The 23,729-nt window shown below is 35.9% G+C and overlaps 1 protein-coding gene across 1 annotated transcript in view; it reads left to right on the forward strand.

The window, feature by feature from the left end:
• Positions 1-15,613: 15,613 nt before the first annotated feature.
• LOC149223916 (1-phosphatidylinositol-3-phosphate 5-kinase FAB1B-like) overlaps positions 15,614-23,729 on the forward strand; it is a 54,418-nt gene continuing 46,302 nt past the window's right edge. Inside the window, 5 exon segments of the mRNA XM_089385960.1 lie at positions 15,614-16,000; positions 16,205-17,004; positions 17,241-18,050; positions 18,222-18,375; positions 18,479-18,823. Of these exon segments, the coding sequence (XP_089242086.1) occupies positions 16,397-17,004; positions 17,241-18,050; positions 18,222-18,375; positions 18,479-18,823 (1,917 nt within the window). The 5' untranslated portion in view covers positions 15,614-16,000; positions 16,205-16,396.

The following is a 23,729-nucleotide window of genomic DNA, read 5'->3' on the forward strand; positions in this document are numbered from 1 at the left end:
ATGCACATCTTGTTGAATCTATCAACCACAACATACATGTAATCATGCCCTCTCCTGGACATAGGAAGTCCTCTAACAAAATCCATGGAAATGTTGTCCCATGGTCGCAAAGGAAATGGAAGTGGCATGTACAAACCAATCTTTCGATTGCTTGGCTTGTTGGTTGAACACATCACACATCCTTTAATGTACTTAACAACTGTATCATACATGCGAGGCCAGTAACAATACCTTTTAATTTGTGCCATTGTCTTGCTTACTCCAAAATGTCCTGAAATACGAGAAGAATATGCTTCCCGAATAACATGCGCCCTTTTTTACTGTGGTATGCACAACTTACCCAGATGATATAACAACATGTCATGAATATTATAATTGACTTCTTCCACATGAGTACCATGAGTTACTGATTCATAAATATCTTTGAAATCAACGTTTGTATTATATTGTTCTATATAGCTTTCATGTTGTAGAGAACTATTACGCAGCACTACTGAAGCATTCAAAAATCGTCTAGACAAGATATCAACTACGTTGTTTGTTACTCCTTTCTTGTACTTAATTACTAAGTGAAATTTCTGAATAAATTCCATCCATCTGTAATGGCGAGATTGTTGCAACTTAGTCTGAGACTGAAGGTACTGAAGTAGTTGATGATTTGTGTGAATCAATGTTTCCTTACCCATTAAATAGTGTTTACATTTCTTTACACTTTCAACCAAAGCAAACAATTATTTATCATATGTCAGATAATTTATAACTCCCTTAGAAAAAGTTTCAGAATGAAAACAAATTAGTTTCCCTTTTTGAAGTAAAATTGCACCCATTGCACCCGAATGCGGGTGATTAAATTGACGTTAATGTAGATTAGACAGAAGGACGACAGGCGGCCAGGCCACATGCCCACCCACGTCCCCTTCCATGCCAATTTATGGCAAGCCACAGTCATCCTACAGGCACCATTACTCTGGTGCTCTAGTCGAGGAATTCGCAGCAGGCATAAGGCCATGGCTTCCGCAAACCATAATCCATCCATCCCATCCCTGCTAAACTGCTCTTTCTCCCCTCATGCTGCGGAGCCGAGCTCATGCACAATAACAGGGAGGTGCTGTTGGGTTCTCAGCTGTATTGATTTGGGGAATGGCTTCCATTTCTCCCAAACCACTCACTTTTTCGCCCAGAATTCCTTTGCATCTCTTCTGAATAGCCTCATCAATTCTAGAGTAAACTCTGCCTCCCCTACTGTAATCATTGATAACAACACAGGCCCAGACCATCAACCGTCAACTAGCCATGCTGCGTACTCGCCATCGAATGCGTAGCAGAAGAGGTGGTAGTCACGGTGGAAGCATTCACCTCCCCTCGATGCCCACCCTTGAACCAACAACCCCTTCCTCATCCCCTTCTACTATTCATTCCAGAGGTCATTTCTCTGGCAGATACCCTGACACGCGTAGCGATAAAGGTCGAGAACAGGCCCATGGTGCTAGAAGAATGAACGTTGCTACCCAAACGACCAACCCCCTACCCCCCCTCACCCCTCTCACCACACGATCCAATTTCGTTTTCACAGTATGTTGCATCGTCCCAATGTCATTACCACTATCACAGTGACCTTCAGTGAAGAAATCAGTCCCCAGGATGAGCAGGATGCTCAGACCTGCAAACCTAGACCAGAGAAAGGGAACAACAGCAAGCAGTAGAAGGTAGATAAGATGAACAAGGATGGTCGTGAAACAGAGAAAGGAAACAAAATCAAGCGACAGACGACAGAGAAGATGAGCAAGGTTGGTTATGACAACATTCTGCATGGCGAGGATATGGCTGGAGGCAAGCATGCAATCGAAGGTAGTTCGGGTGGCACACAATCAGTTGGTAGCATCTCGGGCGGCACGTTAAGCAAGCATGCAGTCAAGGGCAATTCGGCCTGCTCGCCAGCAGTCGGGTAACATCCCACGCGGCACGTCAGCAGAGGATGATGACTGGTATCAGTACGCGTGTCGCATTATGGAGGAGCCTCCACCATATGATACCTAGGGGGTCCAAATAGACTGCTGGTCAAGTTGTCAGGTTTCGATTCGCTGCTCTTTCGTTGTTTCATGGGGTTTTTTCTCTTCTATTTTTTCAAACCATGTGGCTCGTTTCTATTAGTTTTGATTTAGGACCCCTGTGTGGGCCTTTTTAGGTTAAGAATTGAGACCCCTGCGTGGGCACTTTTCAATGGGTTCACTCGGACTGGTTTCCCCTTAGTGGACAATAGAGTTTTGCCTTCTTGATTAAATTTGACATAACTCTGTTCAGCACCGCAGAGGCCGGAGCCTCGTTGTATTTTTTTTTTTTTTTTTTTTTTTTTTTTTATCAATGGAATAGTATTACTTAAAAAAATAAAAAAAATAAAAAATTCACCCATTACATAACCACTAGCATCTGTTTCAATTTCGAATGGCTGTTGAAGATCTAGTAAAACTAAGATTGTTGCTGTGACAATTTTATGCTTAAGTGTATAAAAATATTTTTGTTGTTTTCCTCCCCACTTAAAGGAAACTTTAGAACCTGTTAAAGCATGTAACGGTGATGCAATCAAAGAAAACTGAGCAATAAATTTTCTCCAATATTGAATTGCACCTATAAAACTCCTAACTTCAGTCACATTTTGTGGTCTTGGCCATTTAACAATCACATCGATTTCAGCTGGATCTATTTTCAAATTAACACCTCCAACTATGTAACCAAGATAATTCAATGAAGTTTCCCAAACTCACATTTGGAAAGTTTAAGGTACAATTTTTCCCTGTGAAACACTTCGAGAACCTGTTTGACATGCCTAACATGTTCTTCCATACTGGAATTGAAAATAAGGATATCATCTAAGTAGATTATGACAAATTTATCAATGTATGGGCGGAATACATCATTCATAACCCGCATGAAAGTTGTTGGAGCATTACACAAACCAAAAGAAATTATTAACCATTCAAATAATCCCTGTGTAGTTTTGAATGCAATTTTCTAGATGCCATTTTCTGCAATGTGAATTTGATGATACCCACTATGCAAATCCAACTTAGTGAAATAAACAACATTTTTCAGTTGATCAAGTAAATCATCTATCCTGGGAAGATGGTACTTGTTTTTATTGTGATTTTGTTCAAGGCCCTAAAGTCGACACACATTCTCCATGTCTCGTCTTTCTTAGGAACCAAAATTATAGGTGAACCACATGGAGATGAACTGGGTCAGATGAAACCTTTTTCAATCAACTCTTGGATTTGTTTCTTTATTTCTTCGTTCTCTGTAACTGACATGCGATAGATTCCGACATTAGGAAGAGGGGCATGAGACATCAATTGTATCTCATATTGTATTTCTCATTTAGGAGGAAGATGTTTTGGTTATTTAAATAAACTTTGAAAATAATCTACCACTTTAACCAATCTACCTTTAAACTGAGATTCACAACCTTAAAAAGCATCATGTTGATCCTTATGTTGTTCTTTTACAACCATGAGTACTTATTCCTTACTTGAACTTATTAATCGCTTCATTTGATTAACATTAACTAAATCCAAGTGTGTTTTGAGTTTATGTGCCCTGAAAATGTATTCAACTCCATCTTTCTTAAGGTGATATTTATGCTCTTTCCTATGAAACATTGCATCACGATCATAGAGATAAGGACTCCCTAGCACTACTCCACATATGTTTACTGGAATCACATCTAAATCCACTTCATCAATGTAATCAGTTGTGATGGAAAATTTTAAACGACATTGCTTTGTGACATTAATCTGAGTCTCTTTATTTAGCCAACCTAATGGGTATGGTCTTGGATGGTTTTGTGTCTCCAAACCCAATTTCTTAACAAAATATTCAGATATTAAATTTCCTGTGATCCACTGTCAAACAATGTATCTATTTTTGTGTGCTTAGAAGTTATCCTTATATGAAATAATTCTACTCTTTTGTTGTCATTCAGATGATTTATGTTTGAAGAAGATGCAGAAGTACTAGAACTTGAACCAGTGTCAGAAGTTTTACCTGTCGAAACCATTGCAGTTATTTTCCTTTCATCACTTGAGTCGAAGCCCAAATCTTGTTGGATTGTTGCATTAGCCTTCTTTTCACCTTTCTTCTTCTGGAACTTCTTTGGTCTGAGTTCTGGGTGAAGTTTCCAACATTTGGCTTCATCATGTCCGATCCTCTGGCAATGAGTACAAGTAGGTCTTTCACTTTCCTTCTGAGCTGTCGTTGATCTCTTTCCCTTCGAATTTCTCTTCCTCTTGTTGTCTTTGGAATCCTTGATTTCCAACTGTCTGGATGCTTTTTTGGTGAAAACTTGAATGGTATGCCACCTGATTCAATATGTATGGCTTGAACACACACTTCATCAAAGTCATCAGGATTAAACATCAATAATGTATGCTATAAATATGAATGTAAACTACCAATGTACTTTAATAAAGTTTCACGTGTATCCAATGGAATACCAAGCGCCAAAGCTTTCTTCCTGAACTCCTGAGTAAACTCCTGAACATTCTTCCCTTTACCTTGCCTCAAATGCTACCAATCAATAACAACTTGTTGCATGTATCCCAAAGGATAGAATTGTTTTCTAAGAGCTTTTAAAAACTTAGACCATGAAGAGATGACTTTACCTTTCCACTTTACATCTATTTGAGTTTTACTTTCCCACCAGATTAAAGTTGTTCCCCCCATTCTAAGTGTAGCTAACTAAATTTTTGTTTTTTCATCAGAAATTTTCTGAATTATACAATACACTTCTAACTGCTTAATCCAGTTATCTAGCTTTTCAGGATTCATTTCGCCATCATAAATAGGTAGTTCAAATTTTACATCAAGTTTCAAAAGAGATGATTTCTTAGGTTTCTTTTCTGTTTCAAAATCTGAACTGGAAGAAGAAGAAGAAGAAGATGATGATGGAGATGATGGAGGAGAAGGAGGTTTATCAGCCTTGCCTTTTCCCTTGTCCTTCTTCAATGTCTTTGAAGAAGAAGATGCATCTCTCACCTTCTTATCTTCGTAGAGTTCTCCCAACATTTGTTGCATGCTCAAAAAAAATTGTTGAAATTGTTCCTGATCCATGACCTTCCCTTCAGGAGTTTCGCTTGCATCAGATCTTGTCATTGTCGATCGATGGGCGACTTTTCGCTCTCCAATTTCTGGATCGAACTCCTCAAGTGTTCCTTCTCCCTGTCGCGACCTTGGCCTAGTCAACATTCACTGGCAAAAATTCTACAAAACGCAACTTGCTCTGATACCAAATTATATGATTTGAAATTGATCATAAACTAAACTAAAGTAGAATTGAACAATTGTCGACAGTGAATTGATTGTTAACTTAAGCGCTTTAATGTGGAACATTGAAGGAAAGTAGTTGATTTAAGAATTAATCAAGAACATATGCATCTTATTTAAACATGAATTTGCAGCAAAGTATAGATATAGAAGACGACAAACATTGATGACGGAGTTCGTCCTTGATGGACTACGTCTCTGGGTCCGCTTTGAATTTTAAAGATTACTAGCTTCGTGTAGGATTTTCCAACCTGTTGCAGGGACCATAAAATCAATTTTAACGAGGAAATCACTTGCTTAGAAGACTTCCAAGGGCCCTGATACTCTCTTCAACTTATATATGCATCTAATCTATATACAATAACTAGGTAACTCTTGGAAAGGAAAAAAAAGAGAGCCCATTTGGCTAAGTCCACATCTTCACCCAACTAAAGGAGAATTCTTTCCATTTCATTGAAGTTGAAAACTTCATACTTCAATTCCATCATTTATACACAAAGGCCAATATTTTGGCTTATCTCTTGATGAAGCAAGTCCTCTTAACTCTTAACAATAAAATCATACACACACACACATATATTTGGAAGATTCAAGACAATCAAAGGCTTTTATCAGCCTCACAACAAACTGAAGAATTGGCTTTCATAGTTGTCTCAATTAGGGCTTTTATCACACCCATTTCAAGGTCCTCAATCAAGGAAAACCTCCAAGTATTCTCATTACCAAAAAGGATGCATCACACTTGTTCAATCTCCAGATGACTTAGTGAAGTCCAGTCACATTAACAACATATACATAAAGAGCCTTGAAGCTTAATTTAACCTTCGATTTCTATTTGACCATGAAATGTACTTCCAACTATTATAGAAAACATGCTTTAATTGATACCTATGCATACAAAGGTCATTCTTATAATTATTCACAACTAGTAATCAAACACAATCAAACCATACTTCCAACTACTCATTCATACATACCCAATAACCCAATATGAAAAAAATCACGAAGCTTAGAACAAATACAACCATTACAACCAAATTTACCATTTCATTTCATGAATAGGAAACACATATTTGTCACAAGCAATAAATGTGAAAGATTATCTTTGTATACAACATTATGTAATAAAGGAATTTACAACTATTAGCCAAAAATTATTCAACACAATGTTCATCTTATCATTACACACATACATAGTAGTTCAACATAGCAATAATCATGAAACACTGAACAACAATTTCATTTCATTAACAAAGTAAGTAAAAACACTTATCCGCTTTACACGGGCTTGCTAGAAATTGAAGAGGGGAGAGCCATTGCCCACCTAACCATAGATTGGTTACATTGTGGTCTTTCTTGTAGCTAGCCACACCCAATCCAAATCTGATGCCTTGACAGGAAGCCTCACTCAATATTCAATAAGGTTCATACCAAGGTAGAGCATGTGAAGGCTACTCTTTGTCAATCACTACGATTTAGTATGTTTCCTTTCAACCATTGAACCTGGGCTTGTTATCTATGACAATGTGGTCACTTTGAGCCTACAAAACACAAAGGGATACCTTCTCTAAGCCAACAATCCCTTGGTGCTTCTGTTCTTAGCCTTTGTTGTGCATATATTCATCAAGCCTTTTCAATAATTCCAAGTGGCCCTCTAGCTCAAGTGGAAGGTTTCAACATTGACTTCCCTAGCCAATCTAGTAACCCACAATTCCACATGGACTCTTGCGTCTCAAAAGGATTTTTCTCTTACCTTTTATTTAGAACCACATATTTAGAATCCTTGTATGGTTCTGGTTCACTCCATGGTTACTCAGGTTCATACACAATTGTATTTCACTGTCCACAATCATTCTTTGTTACTCGTTGATCCCTCTACTCACCTCCACACAATATATATCTTTATGTCTATTTGTTTATCTCTCTCTCTATACTCCCCATGCATATTCTCTACTCTTGTAAATCTCTTAAATGCTTCCCTCAATCACACACTTTACTAGTAATGAGAATCGAGGTCCCTTTCCTTGGGCTACATGGTTAATCCAAATTAACACATGTTATATGTATGGAAAACAATAATCTTTTACAATTTATTATTTAAATGTTTTGTCATATAATATATTTGCTTAATCAATGTTTAAGACAATACACCACTTATCGAGCCATAGGAGATTGGAATAGGAAAGGTAGACACAGGGAAACACTAGATAGTCATAATTGAATTTTGGATGTTTGAACATGGCCATCTTTTCTATGTTTTTTATTACAAAGCTATCCAATTTGGCCACAACACTTTTAGTATAAATTATAATCGTTGTTGTTAAAAAAAAACTAACGAAGACTTGGAAAAATACTTGTTGGCTTAGGCCAAAACACACTCAAGAATATAATTAGTAGTTAAAAGTCCACAATTCATAGAATCATAAAAGCAATAAACAAAGAGCCACAACTCGAACATGGATAAACTAAGAAGTAATCAAAGTCAATTGTTGAGAGGAGGAGGCTAATGATGATCCTCTAGCATGAGGCCTAAACAAATAACTAGGAATTGGCATTTGTTCTTTATGCAAAGTCCCAACCATCCATAGGGGCTGCCATGTACTTTGGCCCTTTGGAGATGGCCAAGGCAAATGCCAAGTATTCTTTATCATTATGGGGTGGCATTGAGGAGTTACTGCTCTCATGCACATGTTCATAAATTTGGTCATAAAGCTTAATGTTATCTTTAAAAAAACTAAGTCACTTATTATTATAAGTTAAAAAAATTGCAAAAAAATTACAAATATTATCTTCTTACTATCACACAGATAAGTTTGGGTACTATGATACACTCTTTTCAAAAATAAAAATGAAAGACTCAAAATCAAAATTCAATTTTTTTTTTTTTTTACTTATAAATATAAAGACATGCTATTATTATTTTATTTTTATTAATAAAATTATTTAAAATTTAACAATATTACCATAAAAAATTGAAATTTATAATTTTTTTTTCATAATTATAATTTTTTTAGACTAAAATACCAAAATTTTAAATCATTTATTCATAAAAATTTTAAACTATACAACTTGAGCGGGCCTAATGGTGAAGAGCATGTCTTTCCTCCTAAGAGGTCACGGGTTCAAACCAGAAAGGGTAAAGTATGCATGCTTTCATAGACTTAAATCACTACTAAAGTGAATCCCTTGTCCCACAAACAAAAAAGCCTCATACACCATTATGGTGTCTCACTTGACAATAACTTTAAAATTAAATAATAATATATATAAATAATTTTATTTTATATAAATATATATATATATATATATATATATATATTATAAAATATAATATTATTTAATTTTTATATATGTTGTTTACTTGAAATAGGTTCCATATCAATTAGTTAAAAGGTTCTCATTATATATATATATATACATAATTTTGTTTTATATAAAAAAGCAAAATTAACTTTTTATTATAAAATATAATATTATTAATTTTTAAATATATGTTGTCTATGTGAAATAGATTCCAAACCAATTAGTTAAAAGGTTCTCATTTCAAGGGCCAATGACATTAACTAACCAGGTAACATTTCCTCGACAACCATGTCATGTTTGCATTTATTCTCTTATATATATTAGTCAACTAGTGAATGATGAATAATTCAACCATGAAGTATTAAGCACGAGGATTTCATGGAAACGAGCACTTAGGATAAAGTAACGGTTAACAACAATTTCGAGACACATGATAGCATATGTGACTTTTACCAATTTACATGGGAGGGGCGTTGAACAAGAGGTATATCAAATTATTGATATGTTAGTAGGAAAGACCATGATCAATGTGACACCTTCGTTCAAACAATAAAGGTTAATAAGTTACCATTAAATCTTAAAGAAAACTTCTTAATTCTAATATGTTTTTTTTTTTTTCCATTTTAATTTTTTTTCGTAAGATCTTTCATAAAAGTGTAAGAAAAAAACCCTTGATTTTATTTTAAAAAACATACTAGAATGATCATTTAGTTAGCATGCATTAAGATGAAGTGGTTGTTCTTAGTTAGCATGTAACTTATTGCAATGTAATATGGAAAGATGAAGGGGTTGTTCTTAGTTTTAATTACATGTTTTAGATTTATTAGGGTCTATTTTTATTTACTACTTTTTCCTTTATATGTTTAAGAGACTCTTTTTATCTTTGAGATGATAAGGATTAGGTACAAGTATTTAAGAATGGTAAATAGGAGGGTGGCATAGAGGAAAGACTATTTGTATGTAAAATGAGTTAATAGTAAACACATAACATCATATTAGACAATATATAATACAGTGATATCATGAGATGAATAATATTTGTCCTTAGGGGTTGGTCCCCATCCTTCTTCAACCATAGATATTAGTCTTCTTGCATTCATTTCCATCCATCATTGACCTCATACACATAATTTAGAGGTCTTTCTACCTATGAAATGTAGGGGCTAGGTGCAAGTGCTTATTGTTACAAGAAATGGTGAGCATGAGCTAGGTATCTTGTCACTAGAAGTGCTTGTGCACTACTTAACCAACTCAATGATATGCTTACTTTAGAGTATCTCAACTTGCCCAATCAAGAGAGGCATCCATGCCTCTGCAATGGTGATGACCATGCACAAGTACCTATCATTCTTATCAATGGTGGGGGAACATTACCTATTTTGTTGCTCTTGGAGCTCACACATTATTTAACCAACTCAATAGTAATAACACCCTTCAAAACATCGAGAGTTAGCTACAAGGGTTTCATTGCACATAGTGCATAATGCACAACCTTGGTAACACCACGAAAAGGGGTCATTTTCATTTCCACCTTTTAAAGGAAAACTTGAATAAGATATGTGTTTTGAATGGGTTAGATGTTGGTTTCTTAATAATTGTTACTGACAATTAGTCAATATTCTCTAATTAATTGACAAAGGTCACTGAACACACCTTGAAGTCGTGTAGTTTTTATGCTTGCCTTATATAGAGCAATGTTCCAATGTATATGGAAAGGTCAAGATAGTAGGTCAAAGTTTCATAGATTGTATGGATGTATTCCATGTTGGGTAGTGGAGCTCTAATATGCAACACTCTTAGGGAGATTGCCATGTGCTTGGTCGACGTCCAACAAAGGTTGTGGAAAATGTGCATGAATTTTGACCTTGCAATCAAATTTTGTAAAAAACATTAATATTTACAACCTTTTCACTCTTGAAATCCTCAAACATATGGGCTTATAGTCTAAATGTATCTCCATTGTACCTAAAGTGGGCCTTGGGAAACTTTAGGAGAGCTCTTTGTGCACAAGTTGACATTCATAATAATAACCTTTTATACATTATTCTTTAAAAACAATCCATAGTGCCAAATTCCATAGAAGATTTGAAACAAGTGTCTTTGATTTTTTATAACTAAATACAATGTTTAAGGTTTCAAGTTGTAAGAAAATATCACTCATAATACAAATAGAACACAAAGGGTCTAGTGAGATATACTAGATTTTCAAGTGTACAAAATTGCCCATTTAAGTGGGATGGTGAATTTAGAGTTTATCATGTTGTCAATTAGGGCAATTTGAGGTGTATTATGGGTCTTTTTTCATCACTTTTCAATCGTAGTACATTATGACACTTTTGCATGATATGTAATACATTGCTACTTTTTTGCTTCTTACTCATGCTAATTCTCCTTTTGATGTGTTTTACAACTAGTAAAAGCTCTATTTATGACTGATTAAATAATTGTATTAGGTTGAATTAGCACGGGTTTTTCTAATTATGTTATCGCTTTGTTAGTGGCAAGCACAATATAGTAGAGCTAGGTTGATTTTTCCATGTTTTGATTGCTCGAATGTGCGGGTAAACTAAAAGATCACCGAATTTTGTAATTTTATGTATATTTTTTCTCGTCTTAGTATAGCTAGCTACTTTTGTGGACTAAAATTATATGTTTTTTTATTATTGAAATTGAAGAATTTTGGATCATAACATGATGCAACAACGCTGAATAACAAAAAGTACATAGAGATTGTTTCCGTGATTTATCTGGTTTAATAAGGAGGAAAATTATTCTAAGAACAAAGATTTACATATATTTGCAGTTAAAACATTCGAAAAATTCATGTAGGTATAGATCCTTGAGAAGACACCTATAATTCTTATCAATTTACAATGCATAAAGATTAAGAAAAACATGATCATTGTTGACTTAGTATGATGAAAGAGAAATGAGAGTCTTGGTTTGCCTAGATCCATGTTTTCCATAATTTTGATAGACAATATCTTCCTTCTGAAGATATTCTTGGATTGACTCTCATTGACATTTCGTGGTTAGAGGTAGCAAAGTTAGATCCTTTGCTAAGATTCTAGGCCATTTTTCTTAGCATGGTGCATTCTTCCTCAAAAACATCAATTTGTTGCTTGTGTTGAATCAAACTATTCACGATCATTGTATTGTAAGAGTTGCATTAATGCTCATTTTCATAGATTTTAGCGGTTACAAAAAAAATTGAGGTTTTATTACTTGAATGGATTCCTCAAGTCTTCTTAAGTTCCTACAAAATTCTTGAGCTCCTTAACAATACAAGTATGAAGAATCAAAATTACATAACGTAAGACCATAATGTTATTCCCAAAAAAATGGGCAAGTTCATTTGATGAACAAACATTTCCACTTAGAGAAAATTGGCCTAAGAAGTAGAGGGAGTTCAATTTCTAAAACATGAAAGAATCCAACCCACTATGCTAGAAACCACCCCTAAGTTGTAGGGGGGCTAGTACATTGAACATCCATAACTCATAAACCCCATAACCAATAACTCTAAGACAATAGCCGCAAAGCAGTAACTAGAGATGCATACAAATCAATAAACCAAACACCAATCAAGTTCATAATGTTAGAACAAAGAGATGATGACACACTAAACATCCACTAAGATTTTATTCTCTAGATGAAAGCTCCAATACACAAACCATAGCTAGAGGGAAGTCCTTACTATGTAGAATCTTAAACTCTAAGCACTCCTCCGCCAAGCTATGTCACTTGATCCATTCACTCAAGCCATCACCTTTCCCTTAATAAAATATACAAAATGGTTTGAGATGTTGACCATTAATTAATTCAACTGTGTAGAGTGGGGGCTATCCTTTCATATCTCTATCTGTTGCTTGAAATCAAATTATGGTGGTGCCTTGACATGTGTTTATTAATGGCGATATAACATGTTCCCATGACCATTACAAAAGAAGGATCAAGATATAACTTGATGTTGCATTCCCCATTTTCGAAGAATCCCCATTTTAGGCTTAGTTGCCTCGTTGCCCACAAAGTTACCCTGATTGTTATGCTGTCTTTTTTTTGTATACAGTGGAATCGGCAACAAGGGCAGCCTCGCGGCTCGCATTACACAGGGTTGATTCTGACCACTACCTCTATAACCACTGGGAGCTGCGCCCGCCCCTCTCCACAACGTCAGGTTAGTCCGAGGGAATTGAACTCGTGACCTTCAGTACATAGCCTGCCTTTTTAATGAACTTCACTGTAGTGTGATTACCAACTCGCCTACCCCCGTGGGGCTGCTTGTTATGCTGTCTTAGAACTTGGAAGAACATAACCTTTTGAAGTCTACAAGCCTCCTTCCATATTCAAGTATTAATTGAATCATCAATAGTAATCAATGTCTTTATTTTGGTTTCATTTATTAAGAGAAGTAAGCGAAGAAGGGATATGCTTCAACTTGATTGCTTATGAAATTCCCTAGACCCCAAGCAAAGGTTTTTTAAATGTCCCTTGAGATAAAGTGTAATTCCCTCATTCTTACCACCCCTTATTAAAATTAAATGTTAATAGAAAAGACCATGACGAATAAAAGTCTCGTCCATTTACAGACACTTCATGGCCTATAAGGGCTTTTACATGCACACATGTGCTATAATGGATGTATAATAGATACAATTGACATATACACAGATGCACAAGAACCATTCATGATATTTTCTAAACGTGTTCCCATGTTTCTGGGAGCTTAAGAATGAGAATGAAACATCCCTAGTTGGCTTGGAACAGTTTGGAAAATTTGGGAACTTATTGACAACTTCAAAATAAGGAAACAAAAACTTGGAAACAAGTTTTGATATAAAAATCTTTAAATTATTGCATTTAATATTAATATATACAACTTTTTTGTATTATTAAATTAAAATGTAGATATTTCTATTCAATTACTAGAAATGCCAACCTTATTACACATTTTTTATTATATTTATTGAAATATCACCATAAAACAAATACTAAATTACAAGTAAATCTTATTTTAAAAACTATTTAAATATATCTTTTTCGATAATTCTCACTTTATAGTTGTGGATATGAATATCTTGTATTGGAACTTAATAATTATTAGAAATATAAGGTTTTAATTTTGTAGACTTTAATACAAATAGAAATTAAGACTTATTAATATTAAAAAAAAATAATATATTAATGTAATAAAATCTAACATAATAAATATAAAATACTCTATAGAATTAAAATAATATTAAAACAAATCATACAAATCATTATCTAATTATATTGTAATTTAAAATATATAATATTATGATTTCCCATTTAAAATATTTTTTTAAAATATATAATATTATGGTTTCCAATTTGATTTTTCTTTCTTGCCAATATAAACCAAATGTTTAACCATTTAAAACACTTGTATTCACATTATCTCTGTGAAAAAATGTACAACATAAAATGAATAACAAATTTAAATATAATGTCTAATTCTAAAACACTTGTATCCATGTTACTTCATTTCAAAAACTTATAAATATATAATTAATATATTGTAAAAATGATACTAAAAATTAAAAATATCGAAATTTCTTTAATTTAAAATATTTAAAAAATAACATTAAAAATTAAAAATATCAAAATTTCTTTAATTTAAAATATTTAATCCAATAAATTTATAAAACAAATCAATTAACATCTAATAATTCAATTTATTTAAAATAACATTTAAAATATATCATTATCTTTTTTTCTCATAGCATAATATATCATTATGTTCGAAATCTAAAATGTTTTTAAACAAAACTTATTTAAGTTTTCTCTTTTTCCAAAATACTAGTATTCATGTTCCCTTCCATAAATTCATATAACATAAGACATATATTATTACAAATTTTTATTTAATTAATATTATAAAATTAAATATTTGAAAAATAATATTAAAAATTAAAAATACTAAATGTCTTCGTATATAATTTTTTTTGTTAATTCAATAAAATTATAAAATAAATTAATAATTTTTAAAAATAAATTATTTTTTAAAATACTTAATTCATATTTAAAACAAATCAATTAATATCTTATAATTCAATTTATTTGAAATAATATTTAAAATATAGTATTATCTTAAAAACTGTGTAATCTAAAATATTTTTTTAAGAGATATTTTGTTTTGTAAGTTTTGCAATTTCCAATTTTGGAGTTTACATGTTTATTATTCGCCTCGCTACCCTGAGGGTAGCACAAGATTTGAACCCAAAATCTCTGTTTGGAGAAACTCCATTTCACGAAAAGTAGCACAAGATTCGAACCCAAGATCTGAGAGATTTCATTCCAGAACCATAGTCACTTGAGCAACGTGAGATGAACTTTTTAGAGATATTATTATTGTTTCTTGTAAATTAAAAAAAAATTATTCCCTCCTTCCATAAATTCATAAAACATAAATTATTATAATTTTTCATTTAATTAATATAATAAAACGTATAATATTATAAATTTTCATTTAATTAATATTATAGAATTGTAAGCAGAGCTTCGGCAAAAATCATACGAGGAAAGACATTTGTCCACGCGTTTCGAACCAACCAGTGTGGTTCATCGTCAAGACAAGTTAATTCAATAATATTATAGAATTTAATAGTATAAAAACGAGATTAAAAGTGATTTAAAAATTAAAAATAATAAAATTTGCTCCGGTATAATTCAATAATTTTTTAAAGCAAATCAAATTCTTTTGTTTAGGATTTTAATAAATTAAAATTCAATCCTCCAATTAACAAAACCATCGCTGAACAAAACTTTTGACAACGCCTGATCATGACCGTATGTGGTTTGCGTATGTGATTTTAATAATTTTATTATACACAAATCGAAACGCTATCTACTTTCTTACAACTACCTAACCATTCTCATTTCATTTCAGTTGCCGTTGAACGAGAAAACCCAAAACGCTAATGTCTCTTTCAGTGGTGTGAGCTTTAATGAGGGAGCCCTTGACTTCAGTAATAAGGTGGGGGGTAACAGGGTCAAAAGGATAAAGGCAGAGCTTGTCCCATCAACTGTTCACATGCAATCTCCCTCTGCTACCCAACAGAAGAGGGAACGTCCTGTATGTAATCGGATTTCACTAATAAATAATAAGTAAATGACACCCAGTAAAATGGGGAAAGTTCAGAGATGAAACATCGCCATCTGGAAATTGTTGCCACCGGGAATGAAGCCGGAAGCTTTTGGTGTAGGGCACTACCCACAACGGGATCGACTAGGTCAAGCGTTCGATTCACAGCCCTTTGCAATTTCTCAGGGCGACTGCTAATTGTCCCGCAAATCCCTAAGATTCAACGGGCCTTTCACCAAAGAAGTCATGATCGAGCAATGACAGACGTCTAGTTCAGTGAGTGCAAATTTAATTGATCGTTTTAGAAGATTTTGTTTTGCAGTGTGTTGAATTGTATTGTATTGATCTTGGGCTGGAAAAGATTTTCTGTATTTATTTTATTTAAAATGAAATTGGATTGAAAAAATCGGCTTCTTATGCATAGAAGAATGCCGTTACTGGATTCTGAGAAGGATTCGTCATGAGATCCATTTTGTTCAGATTATGGAAATAAATGGGATAGGGTTATGTTTAAGGGCAAAGGTTTTGTTGTTTGGAGAATAGGAGTAGGAATTGCTTTTGGAAGGGCCCTTTTTTAGCCGAAGCGGAACCATTTTGAGAATCTTTGGGTCCCTGTAATGTGATCATGCGGTAGAGCGATTATCATGGTGATGCAAAGGAGAACTGATTTAGATGGAAGCCGCAGAGAGCACGCTCCTGGACTTTGTGGAGAAAGTGAGGGGATGGATTCCTCGCAGAGCCGATCCATCGAACATCTCCAGGGACTTTTGGATGCCTGATCGCAGCTGTAGGGTCTGTTATGAATGCGAATCGCAGTTCAGTCTATTCAATCGGCGACACCATTGCCGAATATGCGGTCGAGTGTTTTGCAGGAGGTGCACGCAGAACACAATTCCAGTATCTGGCGATGGCCGAAAGAATGACAGCGCCGAAGATGGGGAGAGGATCAAGGTCTGTAATTTTTGTTTCAAGCTTTGGAAACAGGAGATAGCCCCTCAGTCTAATGGGTTTCAATTGCCTCCGACACCGCCGCCGCAGGCTATCTGTCCTTCTCCTTCTGCTACGAGTTTGGACAGTAGCAGTAGCAGCACAGTGTATCCGACTGGGCCATATCAGCATATTAGTTCTAGTTCTGTTGCTAAATCACCTCAAGCCAATGGTTTTGAGCCACTGCCGGGGAGAAAGCAGGAGGATATTTTACATTCAGAAAGGAACACCAGTGCTCTTTCATCTGTTGAAGGGGTCTCCTCTCCAAGTCTTCTGGCCTATTGTGTTAGCAGGTGTTGTCTGTTGTCTTCGTAATGTTTGTTTTTTTTTTCAAAACTGTCTATTGACTCTTAGGGTTCAGTACTGGTTTAGCTTATCTGTTAAGCTCTGTCCACGACAGACATGCTTTTCGTTGTGCTTATTTGTTCAAATGACCTTGAGAATTTCCGCTAGATAGAACGCATAAATTAGTTATCTGTGCATCTCAAAGTTGATGCCTAGACTCATTTCAGGTGTTTACATTATGTAGGAGTGATGATGAAGGGGATGAATATAGTAAAGACGTAGAGGATGCTCAGGAAGGGCTTTTGCGACACCCGCAAGAATACTTTGGAGAACATGCAAGCGTAGATCTCCATTCTGGATACATTTTACAAAACGTTTGTGCCAATAATACGAACTCTCAAAATTCCATGAATCAGGCTGTTCAGCTACATGGTTTGAGCAGTGTGGAAAACATTTCTGAAGATGTTCTCAGCAAGAGTCCAAGCTTTCAAAATGATATACTTGTGGAGCAGCAAATGTCATGTAGATCAGAAAGGTCAGCAGAAGAGACAGAGGATACAGAAAATTTTAATGACTGCAATGATGATTCAGTCATGTTTCAAAGCCAAAACTCAGAGCGAGAGCAACCTTTTGACTTTGAGAACAATGGTGCTATATGGGTACTACCTGAGCCTGAAGATGTTGAGGATGAAATAGAGACTAGCATGATTGATGAAGATGATGATGATGAAGATGGGAGTTGGGGTTTGGCACACTCATCAGGAAGTTTTAGCAGCAATGAATTTAAAAGCAAGGAAAGGTCAAGTGAAGATCATAGAGAAGCTATGAGAACGGTTTTGGATGGACATTTCAGAGCTCTTGTAGCACAGCTACTAAAGGGAGCAGATGTATCTGTGGGTGAGGAGAATTATAATGAGAGCTGGCTTGAAATAGTCACTTCATTGTCATGGCAAGCAGCGACTTTTGTAAAGCCAGACACAAGCAAAGGAGGAGGAATGGATCCTGGGGGATATGTTAAGGTCAAGTGCATAGCTTCAGGGCGTCGAAGTGACAGGTAATGTTTCCTCTCAATTGTTTGTATTGTAACAAGTAGCCTCAGGTATTTGATTTGTTCTTGATGTGCTTTAGTTGGAATCTCTGTCATGTTTTTGATGTTTTATAGTTTGTTTACTACATGGATACATTAATCAGCATATACATTAACAAAGAACAATATTGTTCACAGCAAGGTCATTAAGGGAATTGTCTGCTCAAAGAATGTAAAACATAAGCGTATGACACAAAGGTACAAAAATCCAAGGATGCTGCTCTTGGGAGGGGCACTTGAATATCAACGTGTCTCAAATCAGCTGTCATCTTTTGAGACTCTGCTGCAGCAGGTAATATTAATATTGGCCATGCCGTTACTTCATCCTTCAGTTGACTGTGTTTGTCAGCATGTAAGCATCAAACCTTTTGACCCCTTGGTCTTTTGTCATGCAGGAGATGGATCATCTGAAGATGACTGTGGCAAGGATAGAAGCACATCGTCCCAATGTGTTGCTGGTAGAGAAAACTGTTTCTCATCATGCACAAGAATATCTGCTGAGCAAGGAAATATCGTTGGTACTGAATGTGAAGAAGAAGCTTCTAGATCGTATAGCTCGGTGTACTGGTGCGGAAATTGTTCCTTCTCTTGACAACCTCGCTGCACCAAAGGTGGGTCATTGTGAGCTATTTCATGTAGACAGGTTTCTAGAGGAGCATGGGTGTGCTGGTCAGTCAGGGAAGAAGCAAGCAAAAACCTTGATGTTCTTCGAGGGTTGTCCAAGGCGTTTGGGATGCACGGTGAGGATTTTACTTATTATGTCTAATATCATATACCTATATGCATGTACCTACAAGCTACAGCCCTGTTAAGGAATCACCATACCAGCTGATTTACTACTCTGCCAGTATGCAACGCAATTTCTATACATGATGCTTTTGTTTGAGTTGTAATTAAAAATCGAAATCTGGTTTTAGTTGAGATTCTTTTCTTCTCTACACATTGAAATATTAGAGCCATCTTATGCGAGTTTTAGAATTCTGAACTCTTTTTGATCCATATATAAGGATATGCAATAGATGACTAGAAATCATACCCTATGTTGCAAATATCATTTTTGGAAATATATCACCGAGGTACAGAAAGGAACTTATCGAAAATATCTTCAAGAATAAACTTGGACTTGAACAACTTGGAAAAATTGGCACCAAAAAAACTCAGAAAAAATTGGAAAAATCGGGATAATATCAAATCTATTTGCAATACCGAGTCAAACCTGACACATTCCCACTAACTGTTTGAATTACGTATTTGCTACTCCAGAAATCAAAGAAGATCCTTTGTTCATTAACCAGTGGATTATTATAAATCACCAAAGGTTAGTAGAGAATGGAATCAAATTCCTTCCATCTTTAAATCCATCCAGATGCAAAACAACATCAATGCAATCAAATTCCGTCCATCTCCAAATTAAGGCTGCTCAGCTCTTTTATAGTGAAAGTAAGACACTGATATAGATATATACAAGTAGATGATTTAAGATAGCACTGAGTTTGATTTTGATTCAATCTGAAAAAGCATTAAGTATTTTGTTTTGTTGGCAGTATGTTATGTTTTGCTTCATATGCATCTGATTAGTTAGTAGGCAATCTGCTGCACAGACAGTTGATGTCTGGTATAACATTCAGATATATCCACCTGGAGTTTGTAGCAAATATTCTGACTCCCAAGGGTAAGGCTTCTTGCACACAGTTTTTTTTTATTTCTTGAGATTCTCATTTTGGTTCAGTTTTCTAATGTCGTAGAAAAACTAAGTTTGCTTTGGTTGTGTTACACCTCAAGGCTCATATTGTATGAGGTTCTACATTGTGATTTCCATCAATTTGGAGTTTGCTGGTGGTTCCTTGGAGCTTTTGAGAGACTTTGGGGAGATCAACCTTCATTGAGCTTCTTCTCTTCTTGGCACTAGAGATCTTTGGTTGAGGCAATGTTATCAAAACCGAACTGGGTGACCGAACCAGAAAACCCTCTTAACCGGGAATTGGACTGGAACCAGTAAGAAAACTGGACCAAAAAACTGGTCAACCAAAAACACATAAAATATTCAAATTTTAAAGAAAAACATATATATTCATGCGCATCCATATGAATCCAAATCATTTATGCACAAATAAGCAAAAGTTCTCATTTATATAGCATGTATGTGTTGATTTCTGGTAGCATTGGATGTGTTCTTATTCTCAAAATTTGCAATGAGGCTTATACACATGCATTAGGAAATTCAAATAATTAATGGGTATTAATCTACATTGTGGGACCCTAAGTCTAGACTTAGGAAATTCAAATAATTAATGGGTATTAATTTACACTGTGGGTGAAACTTCTAGAATAAGACGGAGATCGAGTCCAAATGATCTGAGCCATTGATTAGAATCTAATTTGGGCTGTTGGTTCTCAATTGGAGGATTATAAAAAGGACATCGATGGGCACTTGGAGAACACACAGAGGGGAGACCAGAAGTTCGATTTTCTGAAGCAAAGTAGCTTCCGGAGAGATTTTCGATAGTGATCTTGTGCAGTGAGGGGCAGGGATAGTATCCGATGGGAAATCTGGAGACGCAGACTCGTCAAACCTAAATTCAGTATCTGAGGAGTGACAAGTCTTTGTACAGAGCATCTTGGGTAGGGTGACTTTGCCAAACTGGGATGAAATGTGGGCAACTCTTAAGCAAGAGGAGCTGAGGAGAGACTTGGTCAAGTGTAAACTTGACGGAAGCAGCAGCAGTGGGTCGAAGCCCAAGGAGGAGGAAGAGAATGCAGCCCTCGCATCTAAGGGGTAGCAGGAGCAACAGAAGAAGAAGAAAGATGTTTCGAAGATCAAATGCTTCAGGTGTGGTGAATTCGGTCACTACGCAACACAATGTCCTCTCAGGAAGAAGAACAAAGATGAGAAGTATGATTCGAAGGTTGCGGCCGTGAAGATCGAGGAGGAGTTCGCATGATAGCCCAGGCATCTCTAGGAGGGAGGTGGGGAGATTTAGAGCTGTAGTTCGAAAGGAATGTAGTTGGGTAGGATTCTTGATGAGCCCACCTCTCGGATCAATTCCTTGTTATGGGAGCCCATATTAGTAGTAGCAGGATGGACGAGTGTCAGTTGGTGCAGAGGAGTGTCGAAGTGAGAGTTGCAGTGGCTAGTAGCGCCAGAGACTGAGCAACGCAGAGCAGAGTTGGCAGTAGTGCAGATGGCATAGAAAAAGGTTAGCAACAACGCAGAGGATTTAGAGGGTCAACGCAGAGACTAGCAACAATCAGAACTCCAGCAACAAAATGCATCATACTGAACACTAGTTCAATAATTTGGGATGCTTTTCCGTTGCTGATGCAGTAGCAACAGTAGTCGGAGAAGGTCGCAGTGTAGATGCAAAGTTGGCAGTGGCAGGGCCAACAACAACACGAATGCAGAATTAAGAGGGAGTTGCAGTACATGTGCAGTGTTGGCAGTGGCAGGGTCAGTAGCAGTACAAATGTAGCATTTGCGCAGTAGTTGGTAGACAGGATGTTAGACATCAACATCGCAAAAGGAGATGTTACAGAACAGAGTGATGCTTCAGCAGGGTGCATTGCTAGAGCACATTCCTCGCTAAGAGGGAGTGTTGATCTTTGGTAGCATCGAATGTGCTCTAAGTCTCAAAATTTGCAGGGAGTCTTAGACACATGCATTCTCCAATACCCATAAATCGTTTTGGGAAATTCCACTCGGAGACAATTTTATTAAAATAATTAATTATTTTTAATGGGATCCTAAGTCTAAACTTAGGAAATTAAAGTAATTAATGGCTATTAATGTAAATTGTGGGTGAAACTTCTAGAATAAGATGAAGATCGAGTCCAAATGATCTGAGCCATTGATTAGAATCTAATTTGGGCCGTTGGTTCTCAACTGGAGGATTATAAAAAGGACATTGATGGGCACTTGGAGAACACACAGAGGGGAGATCAGAAGTTCGATTTTCTGAAGCAGAGCAGCTGTCGGAGAGATTTTCGATAGTGATCTTGTGCAGTGAGGGGTAGGGATAATATCCAAAGGGAAATCTTTCTCGGTCGTAGAATACTCAGCAGAGAAGAGAGAGAGAGATCCAACAGAGGCAACGCAGAGCCTCACAGAGGCAGTGCAGAAGCGAAGAGGGAATTCGAAAATTTGCTGAAGGAATCAATTGCAGAAGCCGGAAGCCGGGGTGTGAGACTATGAGGTGCAAATCGAAGTTCCTGGGCAACAAATCGATCAACTGAAGGGGTGACGCGGTCCCCAGAGGGTGTGACGCTGGGTTGACGCAGTGGCTGCGTAGAGGCAACCTAGGGCAGTTCATTCATGGCTGGACCAACCTGGATTTCCAGTGATAGTGTGAGGTAATCTCACTTATCTCTCTGTCAGTGATATTCTCTGTAATTGGATTGCCGGGAAGGCATCCAGAGATTGTATTAAGAAATTACTACTGCATAATAATAAAACCCTCGATAGTGTGAGGTAACCTCACTCATCTCTCTATCAGTGATATTCTCTGTAATTGGATTGCTGAGAAGACATCCAGAGATTGTATTAAGAAATTACTACTGCATAATAATAAAGCCCTTAGAGTTGCTGCACCAGTTTTCCCACACTAGGTATTTTTGGGGACATTTGTCCAAAAATGACTGTGTAGATGTGTTGTATTTCTTTCTTGTTCAGTTTCTTGTTTCCGTATTTTAATTAGATGGTGAAGGCTGCAGTGTATTCATTTTAGTGTTTACTGTAGGAAACAATAAATAATTTGGTTTAGTAACTAACAAATAGGGGAAACGTAATCAGTGGTTGTAGTAGGAATTTGGGCATCCAAATTTTCACAGTAAGGGTGCACATGACCAAAATAACATCCACTGCAATTCGTCTCTGAACCGAAACTACATCAACAAATAGGCTCTAGATGGCCTTTAACGTCCCAAAAAATTCACGCTACAACAAATTTCTACATATCATCAAAATCATTGCCTATATGTTGGGAATTTTGGCATCAATATCACCCTCTAAGCATTAAAATAAGATAGAAAAAACATAGCATGTCAAGTCAAGATTTTGTTTGAGTGATCGCTACATTTTTAATAGGGTCGTGATAGAAGAGTTCAACAACCAATGCCACTAACATCAAGGTACATAGAGGGTTTGGTGCTCTTGATTAAATACTAGTTCCATACCCTCGTACATGACCAAATCCGATGGAAACATTGCAATCCCCCCAATCCTGAAATCTTGAAAAACTGTTAAGTCTGCTGGATTTTGAGTGAGATTTCCAATTCTACTTTCTCCATATGAAATCTAATGAGGTCGGAACCACTCTCAAACATCCTGAGTCATTTCATGGTAATATTAAAATTTAAGTAAAAGGATGAAAATGAAAGATAAAGGAGAATGTCACTCTTATTTCAAGAGTTTAACATTATCATGAATTGTATATCAATATCAAGGCCATATGTTTGAATATTAGGCTGCCCCACTCAAAGATTCTTGTTTTTCTTAAAAAAATTGTGTTTCAAACTCTTTGGTCAACTTATACAGAACCGACTGGTTCCATTACAAAATTGGTTGGTTCCATTATAGAACTGACCAATTTGGCACGGAACCGGCCATTTCTGGTTTCGAACCTCAAACTGAACTGATTTGGTCCCCAAACT

Source organism: Pinus tabuliformis, chromosome Q (genome assembly GCF_031772625.1).
Source record: "Pinus tabuliformis cultivar Carrire ecotype Pingquan chromosome Q, CPIR1, whole genome shotgun sequence".
NCBI classification, from domain to species: Eukaryota; Viridiplantae; Streptophyta; class Pinopsida; order Pinales; family Pinaceae; genus Pinus; species Pinus tabuliformis.